Raw genomic sequence first — 16,245 nt, forward strand, 5'->3', positions numbered from 1 at the left:
GAGCAAAGATTTAGCAAGTGAAGAAAGAGTTTAAATACAAAGAGATTCTGTAGATGCTGGAAATCCAGAGTAACACACAAAATGCTGGAGGATCTCAGCAGGTCAGGCGGCATGGAGAGGAATAAAGAATCAACGTTTCAAGCTGAGACCCTTCATCAGGACTGGAAAAGAAGGGGGAGGAAGGCAGAGTAAGGTGTAGGAGGGAGGGGTAAGAGTACAAGTTGATAGGTGAGACCAGATGAGGGGGAAGTGTGTGGGGGAGGAGGGATGAAGTAAGAAGCTGTGAGGGGATAGGTAGAAGAGGTAAAGGGCTGAGAAAGAAGAAATCACTAAGGAACAAATGGTTCAGGTAGAGACATCGAGTGTTTGGTGTGACCAAGTGGTTATGTTTACAGTCTGGTGATAATGTAAATCACTTTAACTGTTTAGATATTTTGTGCTATTTCCTTGCAGTTCTCATGCATATGGAATGGAAAATAAGACGTTCTGGCGTATTTACTATGAACACCTGGATCGGGCAGCTGCTCTAGCCGGTAAGCAAAATGTTCCAGGTTTTTCAGTTATTTGTAACATTTGGAATTTTGCACAAGACTGGCTCAGGGAACAGGGATTGATGGATTTTCGCAAGGACACAACACTTCTTATATTGTTCTTCCTTTGAAGTTCACTAAATACCTTCAAAATGTAGAGAAAATCCCCTTATATCTCCTCCGTACCCTGTCTTTGAAGTCTAGAGATTAGAGATTTAGAGAATGGCTTTATTTCTCACATACACATTGAAACGTGGAAACATATAGTGAAATGTGTCACTTTCATCAACAACCAACACTCCAGGGATTGTGCTGGGGGCAGTTCACAAATATTGCCACGCTTGCAGCACCAATGTAACACACCCACAACTCCCACAACTCTAACTCTAAGTCTTTGGAATGTGGACGGAAACTGGAATACCGAGAGGAAATCCACACGGTGAAAATACAGACTCCCTTCGGCTGGAGGAATTGAACCCCGATCAGTGATTGCTGGCATTGCAAGGCATAACGTTAACTACTACACCGCCATCTGTGTCTGTGTGATATTGAGTTCTTCACCCCACCTCCTTTGAGGGTAATTATATTAGCATTGGGGATACCTCCCTTTGTGAGCCATACATAGAATATAAAAGCAAATATAAGGGTACACGATTTATAAAGCATTGGTTAGATCACAGCTAGATTACAGTGTGGACCCCACTACAGCAAGCATATAATAATACTGGACAGGATGCAGGGGAGATAGGCCAGGGTGGTGTGTTTCACTGGACAGGGTATGGAGGAGATAGGCCAGGATGGTGCATTTCAGTTATGAGGAGAGGCTGGGTATATTGTCCTTGAACAAAGGAGGCTAAAGTGTCTAATTTAGGAGGGCATGGATTTGAATTTATAATTTCACATATGTTCTTCTAAATATCAATTGAATTTTTAAGTATTTTCATTCTTTAGGTGCGTTCAAGAGCCGCAAGAAAACGTAGCTCCATAAAGTATTGGTTAGACCCCAGTACTGGTCACCTCATTATAGGAAGGATGTGGAAGCTTTAGAGAGGGTGCTGAAGAGATTTACTAGGATGCTACCTGGATTAGGGAGGGTGCAGAGGAGATTTACCAGGATGCTGCCTGGATTAGAGAGGGTGCAGAGGAGATTTACCAGGATGCTGCCTGGATTAGAGAGGGTGCAGAGGAGATTCACCAGGATGCTGCCTGGATTAGAGAGGATGCAGAGGAGATTCACCAGGATGCTGCCTGGATTAGAGAGGGTGCAGAGCAGATTTACCAGGATGCTGCCTGGATTAGAGAGGGTGCGGAGGAGATTTACCAGGATGCCGCCTGGATTAGAGAGGGTGCAGAGGAGATTTACCAGGATGCTGCCTGGATTAGAGAGGGTGCAGAGCAGATTTACCAGGATGCTGTCTGGATTAGAGAGGGTGCAGAGGAGATTTATCAGGATGATGCCTGAATTAGAGAAGGTGCAGAGGAGATTTACCAGGATGCTGCCTGGATTAGAGAGGGTGCAGAGGAGATTTACCAGGATGCCGCCTGGATTAGAGAGGGTGCAGAGGAGATTTACCAGGATGCTGCCTGGATTAGAGAGTGTGCAGTGGAGATTTACCAGGATGCTGCCTGGATTAGAGAGGGTGCAGAGGAGATTCACCAGGATGCTGCCTGGATTAGAGAGGATGCAGAGGAGATTCACCAGGATGCTGCCTGGATTAGAGAGGGTGCAGAGCAGATTTACCAGGATGCTGCCTGGATTAGAGAGGGTGCGGAGGAGATTTACCAGGATGCCGCCTGGATTAGAGAGGGTGCAGAGGAGATTTACCAGGATGCTGCCTGGATTAGAGAGGGTGCAGAGCAGATTTACCAGGATGCTGTCTGGATTAGAGAGGGTGCAGAGGAGATTTATCAGGATGATGCCTGAATTAGAGAAGGTGCAGAGGAGATTTACCAGGATGCTGCCTGGATTAGAGAGGGTGCAGAGGAGATTTACCAGGATGCCGCCTGGATTAGAGAGGGTGCAGAGGAGATTTACCAGGATGCTGCCTGGATTAGAGAGTGTGCAGTGGAGATTCACCAGGACGCTGCCTGGATTAGAGAGGGTGCAGAGGAGATTTACCAGGATGCTGTCTGGATTAGAGAGGGTGCAGAGGAGATTCACCAGGATGCTGCCTGGATTGGAGAGTGTGCAGAGGAGATTCACCAGGATGCTGCCTGGATTAGAGAGGGTGCAGTGGAGATTCACCAGGATGCTGCCTGGATTAGAGTGGGTGCAGAGGAGATTCACCAGGATGCTGCCTGGATTAGAGAGGGTGCAGAGGAGATTCACCAGGATGCTGCCTGGATTAGAGAGTGTGCAGAGGAGATTCACCAGGATGCTGCCTGGATTAGAGTGGGTGCAGAGGAGATTTAGTAGGATGCTGCCTGGATTAGAGTGGGTGCAGAGGAGATTTAGTAGGATGCTGCCTGGATTAGAGAGGGTGCAGAGGATTCACCAGGATGCTGTCTGGATTAGGGAGGGTGCAGAGAGGATTCACCAGGATGCTGCCTGGATTAGAGAGGGTGCAGTGGAGATTCACCAGGATGCTGCCTGGATTAGAGTGGGTGCAGAGGAGATTCACCAGGATGCTGCCTGGATTAGAGAGGGTGCAGAGGAGATTCACCAGGATGCTGCCTGGATTAGAGTGGGTGCAGAGGAGATTTAGTAGGATGCTGCCTGGATTAGAGTGGGTGCAGAGGAGATTCACCAGGATGCTGCCTGGATTAGAGAGGGTACAGAGGAGATTCACCAGGATGCTGCCTGGATTAGAGTGGGTGCAGAGGAGATTCACCAGGACGCTGCCTGGATTAGAGAGGGTGCAGAGGAGATTTACCAGGATGCTGCCTGGATTAGAGAGGGTGCAGAGGAGATTTACCAGGATGCTGCCTGGATTAGAGAGGGTGCAGAGGATTCACCAGGATGCTGCCTGGATTAGAGAGGGTGCAGAGGAGATTCACCAGGATGCTGCCTGGATTAGAGAGGGTGCAGAGGAGATTTAGTAGGATGCTGCCTGGATTAGAGTGGGTGCAGAGGAGATTTAGTAGGATGCTGCCTGGATTAGAGAGGGTGCAGAGGAGATTTAGTAGGATGCTGCCTGGATTAGAGAGCGTCTCATGAGGTTAGGTTAAGGGAGCTACGGCTTTTCTCTTTTTAATGATGGAGGCTGAGAGTTGACTTGATTGAGGTGTATAAGATGATAAGATCACAAGACATAACCTAATTTATCATCGTGGCTAATTTATTATCCTCTCAACCCCATTCTCCTGCCTTCTCTCCATTAACCTTTGACGACCTCCACTTTAAGTATATCCAATGACTTTGTCTCCATGGCCAACTGTGCCAATGAATTCCACAGATTCACTACCCTCTGGCGAAAGCAATAAGAGGCATGGATCAAGTGGAGAGCCAGTCTTTACCCAGGGGACAGATGGTTAATATAGGGGGAATAATTTTAAAGTGTTGGGGGGGATGTCGGAGGTAGGTATTTTACTCAGGGTAGTGGGATGCCAGGGTGGTGGGAGAGGCAGATACATTGGGTACATTTAAGACACCCTTAGACAGGCACATAGATGATAGAAAAATGGAGGACGATACAGGAGGGAAGGATTAGATTGATCTTAGAGTAGGTTAAAGGTCGGCACAACATTGTGGGTCATAGGGCCTATACTGTGTCTCATGTTCTGAATGTAACTTATTTGCTTTCACTTAACATAAGCATGTTGCTTCTCTTTCTTTAAAGAGAAAGAATTAAAACGTGAATTGGAAGATGAGCCGAAGGCGAGTGTCACACTAAACTCTGACAGCATTGCGACTAGTCGTGTGGGAGGATTATACCAGAGTCAGCTCCACTTGGCAACCAAATCCAACGAGCGAACGGATCACACCAACTTCCGGTTCTTGCTGTGGAAGGCCATGTGCAGCTTTGCCGATAGGGTAGAACCTCGGTCAAAGGAGCTCTCGCCTTTACTCCTCAGATTTATTAAGTAAGTCAGCTTAAGGGTGAAAGGTGTGGTAAATGTACTGCCATTGTGCTGGTTGGGTTATCCTTTAGTTCAAAGTAAATTGATTATCAAAGTAAAAATATGTCATCATACACAGCCCTGAGATTCATTTTCTGTAGTCATTCACAGTAAATACAAAGAAACACAATAGAATCAATGAAAGCCACACCCAACAAGACAGACAACAAATTTGCAAAAGACAACAAACTGTGCAAATACAGTACAAAAAGGAAAAAATACAGAATAATAAATAAACATCAAGAACATGAGATGAAGACTTCTTGAAAGTGACTCCAGAGGCTCTGGGAACATTTCGGTGTTGAAATCCCCTCTGGGTGACGAGCTTGGTGATTATACCCTGGTGGTGAGGGACTTGAGGCTCCTGATGGCAGCAGTGAGAAAGCTCTCTATAAGGACCAGGAGCACTCCGATTGTGTAGTGGTGATGGTGTGATGATAGAGTGCGTTGGACTGCTAGTGGTTGCTGGAGTAGTTTATCCAGGGGTTGAAGAGTCATAGTCGTGCATGGCAGGCCCTGAAACTGAGGCTGTCATGTTGTACAACCTCGGTTCCTCTCCTACAGGGAAGGTACACTGCCTCTTTCACCACATCTTAGAATCAGGTTTAATGTCAACAGCACATGTCGTGAAATTTGTTGTCCTTCTGGCAGCAGTACAATGCAATACGTGAGAATAGAGAAAAATACATGAATTACAGGAAATATATAGATATTAAATAAGAAGCACAAAAATAGAAATAAAAATAGTAGTGAGGTAGTGTTCATGGATTCAATGCCCATTCAGAAATCAGATAGCAGAGGGGAAGAAGCTGTTCCTGAATTATTGAGTGTGTGTCTTCAGGCTGCTGTACCTCCTCCCTGATGGCAACAGTGAGAAGAGGGCACGTTCTGAGTGCTAGGAGTCGTTAATGATGGATGCCACCTTTTCGAGGCATTGCTGCTTGTAATTTCAGCTTCACACTGATTGATGTGTAATGATTAATAATCATATATAATTTGCCTATTGTAAAAGGGACAATGTAAAACTTAAAAGAGATTCTGCAGATGCTGGAAATCCAGAGTAACATGCACAAAATGCTGGAGGAACCCAGCAGGTCAGGCAGCATCCATAGAGAGGAATAACCAGGTGACATTTTGGGCTGAGACCATTCACCAGGACGGGAAAGGAAGGGGGATGATACCAGAATAAAAATGGTGGGGTGAGAGGAAGGAGGACAAGCAAGAAAGTGTTAGGTGAAGCCAGGTGGGCTGGCGAACAGTAAAACCTACATTTCGCTAGCATAATTGCATTCCTCTAGGACAAGTGGAGTTAACATTTGCCTAGGAGAGCGGTAGGCAATTTGCTGTCAGCCACCTCCCACGAGCAGGAAGGTGGCTGTGACCTATCAGTTTCAATGATGCTGATTGAATTGGAGTTGCTTTATTATTGTCAAAACCCCTTTCCTTTCCATTCCTGAAGAAGGGTCTCGGCCTGATATGTTGACTGTTTGTTTACCTCCATCGATGCTGCCTGGCCTGCTGAGTTCCTCCAGCATTTTGTGTGTGTTGCTCCAGATTTCCAGCATCTGTAGAACCTTCTGAATATTTTTGCTAATTTTCTTTACCTACCAGAAGTGCAACTGACTACATCTGGATTTTTCAGGTAGTCACATGTGGGTATCAACATAGTCATGTGGGTATTAACTCACAGGGCATCAACATAGGAGTGGAATTAGGCCATAAGGCGATAAACTCCAGAATCAGAATCAGGTTTAATATCACTGGCAAATATCATGAGATTTGTCCTGCAGCAGCAGTACATTGCAGTCATGATTTTAAAAACTATATAACAAGTATATAATTAAATAAGTAGTGCAAAAAGAGAGGAAGAGGCAGTGAGGTAGTGTGCGGGGTTTATTGTCCATTCCGAGATTTGATGGTAGAGAGGAAGCTGAAATGTTTTGTGTGGCTCTTCAGGCTCTCCATCAGGATGAGTTCCTCCAGCTCGCTGCCTCCTTGGTGGTAGCAATGAGAAAAGGGAATGGCCTGGGTGACGGGGTCCTTGATGATGGATACCACCTTTTTGTGGTATCGCCTTATGAAGGTGTCCTGGATGCTGGGGAGGCTGGTGCCCATAATGGAGCTGGCTGAGTTTTCAACCCTCTGGAGCTTTTTCTGATCCCTTCGTTCCAGATGGTGAACTTAAGCTTGAGTTGAAAAGGCATTGATGTCCAACACCAGTAAGTAACCTGTTCTTTCCCATTTAGCAACGAATATTATCCAGCGGATTTAATGGTAGCTCCCACTGAGGACATCAGAAAGAAGAAAAGCACTGATGACAAGAGAGCAGTTAGTGAGTCTGAAGACAGGGATTTTGCCGATGGTGAGGAGATGACAATACCTGCAGACCGCAGGATTGCCGTGGAGAAGAAGCCCAGGAGAGCGGCTGTAAAGTAAGTACATTCAGTGGGACTCAATTCTGCTGCCTGTCATATTCTTGTGTTTTTCCGAATCCGAATTGAGTTTATTATCACTGACATCTCACAGCTGGTCTCCCCAATCCCACAAGAAGAGTTCCACCATTTTAAAAAGTGTATTTTCACATTTCTTCATGTCCATGCTCTTAACTGTGGTTGTCAACTTCAATTTGGAGTATTTTGAGCAGGTTTGGTCACCGAATTACAGGAAGAATATTAATAAGGTTGAAAGAATGCAGAGAAGGTTTACAAGGATGTTGCCAGGACTTGAGAAACTGTGTTACAGAGAAAGATTGAATAGGTTAGGACTTTATTCCCTGGAGAGTAGAAGAATGAGGGGAGATTTAATAGAGGTATATAAAATTATGATGGGTATAGATAGAGTGAATACAAGCAGGCTTTTTCCACTGAGGCTAGGGGAGAAAAAAACCAGAGGACATGGGTTAAGAGTGAAGGGGGACAAGTTTAAAGGGGATATTAGAGGAGTCTTCTTCACACACAGAGTAGTGGGAGTATAGAATGAGCTGCCAGATGAAGTGGTAAATGTGGGCTCACTTTTAACATTTAAGAAAAACTTGTCAGGTACATGAACGAGAGGTGTATGGAGGGATATGGCCTAGGTGCAGGTCCGTGGGATTAGGCAGAAAAATGGTTCGGCACAGCCAAGAAAGGCCAAAAGGCCTGTTTCTGTGCTGCAATGTTCTATGGTTCAGTTCTGGCCTCTCAATCATGGAACAGGGGACAGTACAGCATAAGAACAAGCCTTGCAGCCCACCGTGTCTATACTAACCACAATACTAAATTAAACTCATCCCATCTATGCAAGCTGATGTTGTTGAGAGGACATATGGAGTGCTAGCCTTCATTAGCTGGAGGATTCCGTTTGAGAGCCGTGAGATAATGTTGCAGCGCTATAGAACATATTTAGAGTTTATTTATTTATTCATTCATTCGTTCAACTCATGGTTAGACCACATTTGGTGTATTGCGTTCAGTTCTGGTCACCTCATTATAGGGCGGATGTGGAAGCTTTAGAGAGGGTGCAGAGGAGATTTACCAGGATGCTGCCTGGATTAGAGAGGGTGCAGAGGAGATTTACCAGGATGCTGCCTGGATTAGAGAGGGTGCAGAGGAGATTTACCAGGATGCTGCCTGGATTAGAGAGGGTGCAGAGGAGATTTACCAGGATGCTGCCTGGATTAGAGAGGGTGCAGTGGAGATTTACCAGGATGCTGCCTGGATTAGAGAGGGTGCAGTGGAGATTTACCAGGATGCTGCCTGGATTAGAGAGCATGTTTTAAGAGGATAGGTTAAGCAAGCCAGGGCTCTTCTCTTTGGAGAGAAGGAGGATGAGAGTTGAACAAGATGATAAGAGGCATAGAGCAAGTTGACATCCAGAGACTTTTCCTAGGAATGGCTAATTGAGGGGCATACTTTTAAAGTGATGGAGGGAGGTATTGGGAGGATGTCAGAAGTAGGGTTTTTACACAGGGAGTGGTAGGTGCTTGGATTATGTTGCCAGGAATGGTGATAGAGACAGACACATTAGGGTCGTTTAAGAGACTCTTAGATAGACACGTGGATGGAGGAAAAATGGAATGTAGGGTTAGATTGATCTTAGAGTAGGTTAAAAGTTTGGCATCCCATTGTGGGCTGAAGGGCCTGGACTGTGCTGTTCTTCTCTGCCTCCATCTCCACTTTAAGAAGTTCTTTGATATCGAGAGGTTTAGGGTCATTTATCTTGTTGACGTTAAAGTCTCGGGACATCGTACACGAGTGCAGGTTGTGTTACTGTGAGCAGCTCTTTGCATTTCTGATGCAACTGCACTTTTGTCACCATTTTGATGTCCTCAGCACATTCCAAAGCACAAATAAATTATTTTTGAATTGCTGTCTGTTTCATGGACTAGCAGAGCAGCAAATTAATATTCAAAGACAGTGAAATAAGCTTCAAGATTGTTTAATGTCATTTCCTGTACACATGTGTAAAGGAGAATGAAACAACTGTTACTTTGGATCTGATGCAGCCCAAAATAGTAAGGTAAAGAAACAATTAAAAAAATACAATAAATATAGATACACAAGAAAGCTTATATACCCAAATTGATTTTATGTCCATAAAGTGACGCTAGGCACAGGAGTGTTTATACATGAGGTGACAGACAGGAAATGATAAAGTAGTGGTGGTTGAAGGTCTGGAGGAGTGGGTTAGTGGGTGGAGGTGTTGATCAGCCTTGCTGCTTGGGGAAAGTAACTGTTCCAAGTCCGGTGGTCCTGGCATGGATGCTATGTAGCTTCCTCCCTGATGGGAGAAGGACAAGCAGTTGACGAGCAGGGTTCTGGGATCCTTCACTGGTGCTGGTGATGGGTTGGGCAGTTTTGACTACTTGTTACAGAGCCTTCCTGTCCACCTCAGTGCAGTGCCTGCACCGAGCCGTTCGTCCCCGTGTCCACACTGACCAAGTAAAGGTCAGCTTCATTTGTCATGTGTACATCAAAGCATGCAGTTTGAATCAGTCTGAGGATGACTTCAGCGGGGTGCTTGATAAGTTCGTGGCCTAAGGTAGAAGGAGATGAGTTATACATTCACTTGCAGTTCAACTCTTTGAGAGATTATGCAGAAAGTTAATAATTCATCGGGGTTATTGATAGGTTCATGGCCTACAGTAGAAGGAGATGAGTTACTAACGTCAAACTTTCTGCATAATCACTCAAAGAGTTGACCTGCATGTGCATGTAACGAGAGCTGTGTAACTCATCTCCTTCTACCTTAGGCCATGAGCTTATCAATCACCCATCTGTGGACATTTTCTGGAGGTCCAAGATCCGTACGCTCCACGACCGCTGGACTAAGTGTGTAACTGTAGGAGGGGACTATGTTGAAAAATAAATGTGCTAGGTTTTCTAAAATTGACTCCTTCTACCTTAGGCCACAAACTTATCAATCACCCCTCGTATTTGTTTTTTCTATGTGGAGATATGGCATGGAACAGGCCGTTCCAGCCCATTGAGTCACCCACTGAACCCTAGCCTAATCGCAGGACAATTTACAATCTCAAATTAACCTACTAACTGGTACGTCTTTGGACTGAACAACCAGTGGAAACCCACAGATTCAGGGAGTGGATGTCCATCTCTTGGAGATGATGTCAGTATTGTACTCCAAACTCCAATGCCATGGGATGTAATACTAAGCACTACTCTACTGTGACTCCCCTCATCTCTGTGGGCAGCCTGTTATATTAATTCTGTTTATACGTATCTAACGATCTGGTTTGGGACTAGAAACAGAGTTAAAATTCCTTGTCAATGAGCTTTCTTTGGAAGTGCTTTATGGATCTTAAATTTGTTCCCTTGACTGAACTTTGGCTCTGTTTTCCTGCATTTCAAACACACAAGATTTTGCCAATCGGGATGCTACCGAAGACTTGCATGTCAGAATCCAATCACTGACATATGCATGACAGATTACAGATATTCATTCCAAAGTGGCCGCTGTGCGCTGCATTGCGCCGCCATCTTGCAACAGTTCATTGGTAATGAAATTTGTTAACTTTACCACAGCAATACAGTGAAATACGTGATAAATAAACATAGAGGGAAAACCTGAATTACAGTAGGAATATACATGTTCATTAATAATTCAGTTAAAATAAGTAGTAAAAAAAAGTAGTGAGGTAGTGTTCAAGGGTTCAATGTCCTCTCAGGAATCGGATGGCAGAGGGGAAGAAGCTGTTCCTGAATCGCTGAGTGTGTGCCTTCAGGCTTCTGTCCCTAATGATGGATGCCACCTACCTAAGGCATCGTTCCTTGAAGATGTCTTGGATAGTACAGAGGCTAGTACCCAAAGTGGAGCTGACTAATTTTACAAGTTTCTGCAACTTACTTCAAACTTGTGCAGTAGCCCTGCCCCCCCCCCCCCCCCCCCCAGACAGTGATGCAGCTAGTCAGAATGCTCTCCGTGGTACATTTGTAGAAGTTTCAAAATTTTTAGTTAACAACCCAAATCTCCTCAAACTCTAATGAATTATAACCGCTGTCTTGCCTTCTTTATAGCTGCATCAATATGTTGCATCCAGGTTAGGACCTCAGAGATATTGACACCAAGCAACTTTTATATTGCTCATTCTCTCCACTTCCAATCCCTCTGAGGAGTGATTTCTTTTCCTTTGTCTTTCCCTTTCTGAAGTCCACATCAGCTCTTTGATCTTGCTAACATTCAATGCAAGGTTGTTGCTCCAACACCCTTCACCTAACAGGTATAAATTGCTCCTGTATGCCATATATATAAACCATATAACATTACAGCACGGAAACAGGCCATCTCGGCCTTTTTAATCAGTGCCGAACTCTTACCTAGTCCCACTGGCCCGCACTCAGCCCATAACCTTCCATTCCTTTCCCGTCCATACACCTATCCAATTTTACTTTAAATTTCAATACCGAACCTGCCTCTACCACTTCTACTGGAAGCTCGTTCCACACAGCTACCACTCTCTGAGTAAAGAAATTGCCCCTTGTGTTACCCTTAAATTTTTGCCCTCTAACTCTCAACTCAAGTCCTCTTGTTTGAATCTCCCCTACTCTCAATGGAAAAAGACTATCCACGTCAACTCTATCTATCCCCCTCATAATTTTAAATATCTCTATCAAGTCCCCCCTCAATTGTCTACACTCCAAAGAATAAAGAGCTAACTTGTTCAACCTTTCCCTGTAACCTAAGTGCTGAAACCCAGGTAACATTCTAGTAAATCTCTGTACTCTCTCTATTTTGTTGACATCTTTCATATAACTCGGTGACCAGAACTGTACCCAATACTCCAAATTTGGCCTTACCAATGCCTTGTACAGTTTTAACATTACATCCCAACTCCTATACTCAATGCTCTGATTTATAAAGGCCAACATACCAAAAGCTTTCTTCACCACCCTATCCACATGAGATTCCACCTTCAGAGAACTATGCACCATTATTCCTAGATCACTCTGTTCTACTGCATTCCTCAGTGCCCTGCCATTTATGGGTGTTTGGGGTGTCAGGGAGAGGTAGTACCTTTGACGGGGAACACGTCGTACTCTTCTGAGGATTTCGTCCGCATTGGTCCTTACCTGAAACTCAGATCTCACCAGTGGTTCCTCGTAGCTGTTTGCATGCAACAGCGGCCACACCCCGGGCAACAGCTTCGACCATTATGCACCATTATTCCTAGATCACTCTGTTCTACTGCATTCTTCAATGCCCTACCATTTACCATGTATGTCCTATTTGGATTATTCCTACCAAAATGTAGCACCTCACATTTATCACCATTAAACTCCATCTGCCATCGTTCAGCCCACTCTTCTAACTGGCCTAAATCTCTCTGCAAGCTTTGAAAACCTACTTCATTATCCACAACATCACCTACCTTAATATCATCTGCATACTTACTAATCCAATTTACCACCCCATCATCCAGATCATTAATGTATATGACAAACAACATTGGACCCAGTACAGATCCCTGAGCCACACCACTAGTCACCGGCTTCCAACCTGACAAACAGTTATCCACCATTACTCTCTGGCATCTCCCATCCAGCCACTGTTGAATCCATTTTACTACTTCAATATTAATACCTAACGATTGAACCTTCCTAACTAACCTTCAGTGTGGAACCTTGTCAAAGGCCTTACTGAAGTCCATATAGACAACATCCACTGCTTTACCCTCGCCAAATTTCCTAGTAACCTCTTCAAAAAATTCAATAAGATTTGTCAAACATGACCTTCCATGCACAAATCCATGTTAACTGCTCCTAATCAGACCCTGTCTATCCAGATAATTATATATACCATCTCTAAGAATACTTTCCATTAATTTACCCACCACTGATGTCAAACTGACAGGCCTGTAATTGCTAGGTTTACTCTTAGAACCCTTTTTAAAAAAATGGAACCACATGAGCAATACACCAATCCTCCGGCACCATTCCCGTTTCTAATGACATTTGAAATATTTCTGTCAGAGCCCCTGCTATTTCTACGCTAACCTCCCTCAAGGTCCTAGGGAATATCCTGTCAGGACCCAGAGATTTATCCACTTTTATATTCCTTAAAAGCACCAGTACTACCTCCTCTTTAATCATCATAGTTTCCATAACTTCCCTACTTGTTTCCCTTACCTTACATAATTCAATATCCTTCTCCTTAGTGAATACCGAAGAAAAGAAATTGTTCAAAATCTCCCCCATCTCTTTTGGCTCCACACTTAGCTGTCCACTCTGATTCCCTAAGGGACCAATTTTATCCCGCACTATCCTTTTGCTATTAATATAACTGTAGAAACCCTTTGGATTTATTTTCACCTTACCTGCCAAAGCAACCTCGTATCTTCTTTTAGCTTTTCTAATTTCTTTCTTAAGATTCTTCTAACATTCTTTATATTCCTCAAGCACCTCATTTACTCCATGCTGCCTATATTTATTGTAGATATCTCTCTTTTTCTGAACCAAGTTTCCAATATCCCTTGAAAACCATGCCTCTCTCAAACTTTTAACCTTTCCTTTCAACCTAACAGGAACATAAATATTCTGTACCCTCAAAATTTCCACCTTTAAATGACCTCCATTTCTCTCTTACATCCTTCCCATAAAGCAAATTGTCCCAATCCACTCCTTCTAAATCCTTTCGCATCTCCTCAAAGTTAGCCTTTCTCCAATCAAAAATCTCAACCCTGGGTCCAGTCCTAACCTTCTCCATAATTATATTGAAACTAATGGTATTGTGATCACTGGACCCGAAGTGCTCCCCAACACATGTCTCCGTCACCTGACCTATTTCATTCCCTAAAAGAAGATCCAACACTGCCCCTTCTCTAGTTGGTACCTCTATGTATTGCTGCAAAAAGCTATCCTGCACACATTGTACAAACTCCAAACCATCCATCCCTTTTACAGTATGGGCTTCCCAGTCTGTGTGTGGAAAATTAAAATCTCCTACAATTACAACCTGCGCTCCCCATTAAGTGGTCTATAATACACCCCAATAAGTGTTACTACACTTTTCCCATTCCACAATTCCACCCAGATAGCCTCCCTAGATGAGCCCTGTAATCTATCCTGTCAGAGCAGCGTTGTAATATTTTCTCTGACAAGCGGCGTAACCCCTCCCCCTCTTGCTCCTCCGATTCTATCACACCTGAAGCACGAAATCCAGGAATACTTAGTTGCCAATCACACCCCTCCTGCAACCATGTTTCACTAATACCTACAGCATCATATTTCCAGGTATCGATCCATGCTGTAAGCTCCTCCTATCATCTAAGCATCATGCCCTTTGGTCACGATCTGAAATTCTGCCAGTAATGGTTGTATCATCAGCAAATTTATAGATAGAATTTGAGCTATGCCTAGTCATGGGTGTAGAGAGAAAAGGGCAGTGGGCTAAGTACACAGTGCACCAGTGTTGATTATCAGCGAGGTGGATATGTTACTGTCAACCTACACAGATTTCCCCCTGGTGTTAGCCATTTCTGCCCTGGAAAAACATTTCTGGCTGCCCACTTGATATATGTGTCTTATCTTGTGTAGATGTCTATCTCATCATCCTTCGCTCCAGAGAGAAAAGCCCTAGCTTCGTCCAGACAGCACCTTGTCACCTTCTTTACAGCTTCCATATCCTTCCTATAATGAGATGACCAGAACTGAACACAATTTTCCAAGTGTGGTCTAACCAGAGTTTTATAGATATGCAACATCACCTCGAGACTCTTGAACTCAATCCCTCAATGATTGAAAACCAACGTTCCGTACACCTTAACAACTCTATTAACTTGTGTGGAACTACAAACATGGATCTCAAGATCCCTCTGTTCCTACACACTTTCAAGAATCCTGCCATTAACCCTTATTCGACCTTCCAAAGTGAATCACTTCACGCTTTTCCATATTGAATCCTATCTGCCACTTTTCAGCCCAGCTCTGCATTCTGTCAATACCCCGTTGCAACACATGACAGCCCTTTCACTGTCCACAACTCTACCAACCTTTGTGGACTTCCTTCATATGATTTACTGGATACACCCATCACTCTTGTATTTTTTGCTAAGAAATGTCTGAGATGATCAAAGCCTATGTTCTATGCACACTTTTAATACAAATAACGCTTAACTTTCTTCATTTGCTCCAAACCTCTTTATATTTTTGCAGACAATTGATTGCTCACCTGAAAGTTTTCTCAAAGTTTACCAACCCAAGGTCGCTGTACCTGGAAGGCAAACTGAAGGAGCTGTACACCCAGGTAACTATACTATTAACCTTAGTGTTCCTACTCACTTATCTTCATCCAGCACCCCATGATGGCCTTCAGTTGCACTCTTTTAACCATTCCTCCTTTATCCCATCCGTACCTGTCACGTCCCCCCTTTAGCTCCTGTGCCACCATTTCCAGGACGTGCAGAAGATGGCATTGGAATGTCTGCTCACCTACAAGCACCCACATGTGTTACCTTACAGGTAGTATTCAATTGTACATCTTCAAAATTAACCCCATTAAACATGCTAAGTGCTTAACACATTAATCTGATACAATGTTGCTTGCCAGCAAGAATTAACGGATTTCTGTATTGAGATAGTTGGGCCCTTTCTGGTTCTTCTGGCATTGTAATTGGTGTTAGTATTGCCACGTTTAGTGAGATGGAGTGAAAAACTTGTCTTGCACACTGTTCATATAGGTCAGATCATTATACAGTGCATTGAGGTAGAACAAGGGAAAACAATAACAGTGCAGAATAACAGCTACAGAGAAAGTGCAGTGCTAGCAGACAATCAGATGCAAGGCCATAATGAGGTAGACTGAATTCAAGAGTCCATTCTATCATATCAGGGGGACTATTTAATAGTCTATTAGATATAAAAATAAGGAGGCTGTGCCTCAGTTATGCAGACCATTGACTACAAATTATCTTGTGTACTGTGTACAATATTTGCTTCATTTAAGGATAGACATTAATGTATTGAAAGTAGAAAAGGTTTATTACAATTTGGCGGTACTGTGAGTAGTTTTGGGCCCCATATCTAACAAAAGATGTGCTGGCATTGAAGGTCCAGAGGAGGCTTATGCGAATGATCTGGGAATTAAAGGGTTAAACTATGAAGCACATTTGATGACTCTGGGCCTGTAGTTGCTGGAGTGTAGAAAAATGAGTAGGGTGAATCTC

General features: G+C 43.8%; 1 protein-coding gene across 1 annotated transcript in view; it reads left to right on the forward strand.

Moving 5' to 3' along the window:
- Window positions 1-16,245, forward strand: part of utp20 (UTP20 small subunit processome component) — a 195,376-nt gene that overhangs the window by 55,607 nt on the left and 123,524 nt on the right. Inside the window, exons 20-24 of the mRNA XM_059978567.1 lie at window positions 454-533; window positions 4,310-4,553; window positions 6,836-7,021; window positions 15,236-15,326; window positions 15,456-15,541. Coding sequence (XP_059834550.1) covers window positions 454-533; window positions 4,310-4,553; window positions 6,836-7,021; window positions 15,236-15,326; window positions 15,456-15,541 — 687 coding nt within the window. The remainder of the gene's footprint in view (window positions 1-453; window positions 534-4,309; window positions 4,554-6,835; window positions 7,022-15,235; window positions 15,327-15,455; window positions 15,542-16,245) is intronic.

The sequence above is a fragment of the Hypanus sabinus genome, chromosome 8 (genome assembly GCF_030144855.1).
Source record: "Hypanus sabinus isolate sHypSab1 chromosome 8, sHypSab1.hap1, whole genome shotgun sequence".
Taxonomy (NCBI): domain Eukaryota; kingdom Metazoa; phylum Chordata; class Chondrichthyes; order Myliobatiformes; family Dasyatidae; genus Hypanus; species Hypanus sabinus.